The sequence below is a fragment of the Tubulanus polymorphus genome, chromosome 7, assembly GCF_964204645.1.
Source record: "Tubulanus polymorphus chromosome 7, tnTubPoly1.2, whole genome shotgun sequence".
In the NCBI taxonomy this organism is placed as follows: Eukaryota; Metazoa; Nemertea; class Palaeonemertea; order Tubulaniformes; family Tubulanidae; genus Tubulanus; species Tubulanus polymorphus.
The window spans coordinates 10013873-10016262 of NC_134031.1; the positions used below are offsets into that span (position 1 = coordinate 10013873).

The 2390-nt window shown below is 49.9% G+C and overlaps 1 protein-coding gene across 1 annotated transcript; it reads right to left on the reverse strand.

The window, feature by feature from the left end:
- Positions 1-897: 897 nt before the first annotated feature.
- On the reverse strand, positions 898-2148 carry LOC141909147 (uncharacterized). Its single transcript, XM_074799532.1, has one exon. The coding sequence runs from the start codon at positions 2146-2148 to the stop codon at positions 898-900; it is 1251 nt and encodes a 416-aa protein (XP_074655633.1).
- Positions 2149-2390: the final 242 nt, after the last annotated feature.

Consider the following 2390-nt stretch of genomic DNA (forward strand, 5'->3'; position numbering starts at 1 on the left):
ACCCTATGCGTCAAAGCCTCGATCTTCCAAGATCTGGCTGCTACGGAAGCCTTTTGATTCTTGGCAATGAAACTAAGACCAGGCCTTAAAATGACAAACCTATCTTGTGGACCAAAGGAAATATGACCCGGACGCATCGATAAAGCATGAACCTCCGAACGCCTCGCGGCCATTGCTAAGAACAGTAAGAACACCGTTTTCTTAGATAAGTCTGACAGGGTAGTATTGCGGATAGGCTCGAAGGGAGTGATCATAAGTGCTCTAAGAACCACCGTTAAGTCCCATGGCGGGATATCTGAAACCTGTTTGGGTCTCTTAACCCCAAAACCTGATATCAATTGAGCTATTTTCACATCCTCCGTCACTACAGGGACGCCCGCTGAACGAAAAGTATTCCCCATTGCTGATATGTAGCCTTTAATGGTTATAACCTGTCTATTCTTCTCTTCGAACAGGAAATATAAAAAATCTATTAACTCTGACACAGAGGGGTGGAGAGAATCCACCGCTCTCCTATTACACCAATCGGAGTAACATTCCCATTTGGAAGCGTACAATGCTCCGGTAGAGGGACGTTTGGATTCCACGATAAATCTGGCTGCCCCCGAAGAAATTCCTTGGTTTGAAAGCTGTCGCTTGACAGTGGTCAGGCGTGTAGATTCAATTGGAATTGATTTGGGTGTAACTTGAACCGTCCCTGGGACAGTAACCCGGGGTAATTGGGCAGAGTGCGAGGGAAGTCCACCAGTAGATGCAGGAGTCTGACGAACCATGTCTGAGTCGGCCAACAGGGAGCCACTAAGACCACTTGACAGTTGACTGCCCCCTCTATCTTCTCCAACACTCGATTGAGTAGGCGAGTGGGGGGAAAGGCATAAGCCAGCAGGTTGTCCCAACTCAGAGATAGAGCGTCCACCCCCATGCCAAGTCGTCTTGAAATGGGGACACAAACACCGGACACATCGTGTTGAAGCGAGTGGCAAACAGGTCCACGTTCGGACTTCCCATCAGGGCCCGGACTTGATTGGCTACCCTGACTGCCAATGTCCACTCGGTGTCTACTGGCTTGTCTTGGCGAGACAGAGCGTCGGCCACCACATTCAGGCTGCCCGCCAGGTGGGAAACCGAAAGAATCATCCCTTGAGCCTGGACCCAGGTCAGAATCTGAGCTGCTAAGTTGGATAATGTTGGGGACCTGGTCCCCCCTAGTTGAGCAAATAAGCCTTTACTGTGGAGTTGTCCGTTGACAACCACACATGATGACCCCCTAACCTCCTTTTGAAGTGTTTGAAGGCCTTTTGAACCGCTAACAGTTCCAGGTGATTTATGTGGAGATGAGCCTCTGCTCGAGACCAGTTCCCGGCTTTCTGAAAACCTTCTACATGTGCTTCCCAGCCCTGATGGCTGGCATCCGTGACCCAAAACCTGGGACCAGGACCGAGCCGATCTGGGCGCCCCCGTCAGGAGACCGAGAACTGCCTCCCTCAGCTTCTGAACTCTGGCCTGTGCTGGTCTGACTAAGGCCTGCGTCAGGTCGAAGTGCATACCTAGGTACGTGAACCTTTGAGAGGGGGTCAACTGGGACTTCTCTAAATTCACTATGAAACCTAATTGACGGATCAAGGCCAGTGTCTTGTCTAAGGCTTCCTTGCACTCTGCTTTCGAATTTGCCACAACCAGCCAATCGTCCAGGTAACAGAAAATGCGAACTCCCTTCGACTGAAGGTGTTTCTGAACCCTTTTGACAAGTTTGGTGTAGACCCAAGGGGCTGAACTCAGGCCGAAGGGCAGAGACCGAAATTGGTATGTTCTTCCCCTCCAATGAACTCTTAAATATTTTCTTGAGTTCCTGTGTATTGGTACTTGTAGGTATGCATCCCTCAGATCTATGGATGCTGCCCATTGGCCTGGCTCCAGCCCCTGAATCACCTCCTTGGGTGTTGTTAGCTTGAATTTTGGAGCTATGATATAACGATTTAGAGCTGACAGATCTATTACCGTCCTTAAGCCCCCAGATGATTTTGGGACGGTGAAAATTCTTGAATACCATCTTGGGGATCCTAGAGGAATTTCTTCCAGCGATCTTTTTAAAATCATCTCGTTGATCGCTGGCATAACGTGAGACTCCTGCCCCCACTTCGGCCTCATTTCCACCGGCTGATGAGATAGATGCGGTTTGTGAACGAATTTCAGTCGGTATCCTTTGGAAACGATCTTTGTAGCCCAAGTGTCGCCAAATTTTTCTAGCCAGTGGGAAGAGGAGTCTTGAAGGCAAGAGCCCACTGGCCTGACATCTTCAACGGGAACCTGTGTTGGCGCGGCCACGAAAGGGTCGATTGAAGCCCCTACGTAATCTAGCCCTACCCCTTTGGGGATTGTCACTGTAAGAA

Excerpts from the sequence above, each read along its gene's own strand:
- LOC141909147 (XM_074799532.1), bottom strand. The coding sequence starts at position 2,148 with ATGAGGCCGAAGTGGGGGCAGGAGTCTCACGTTATGCCAGCGATCAAC.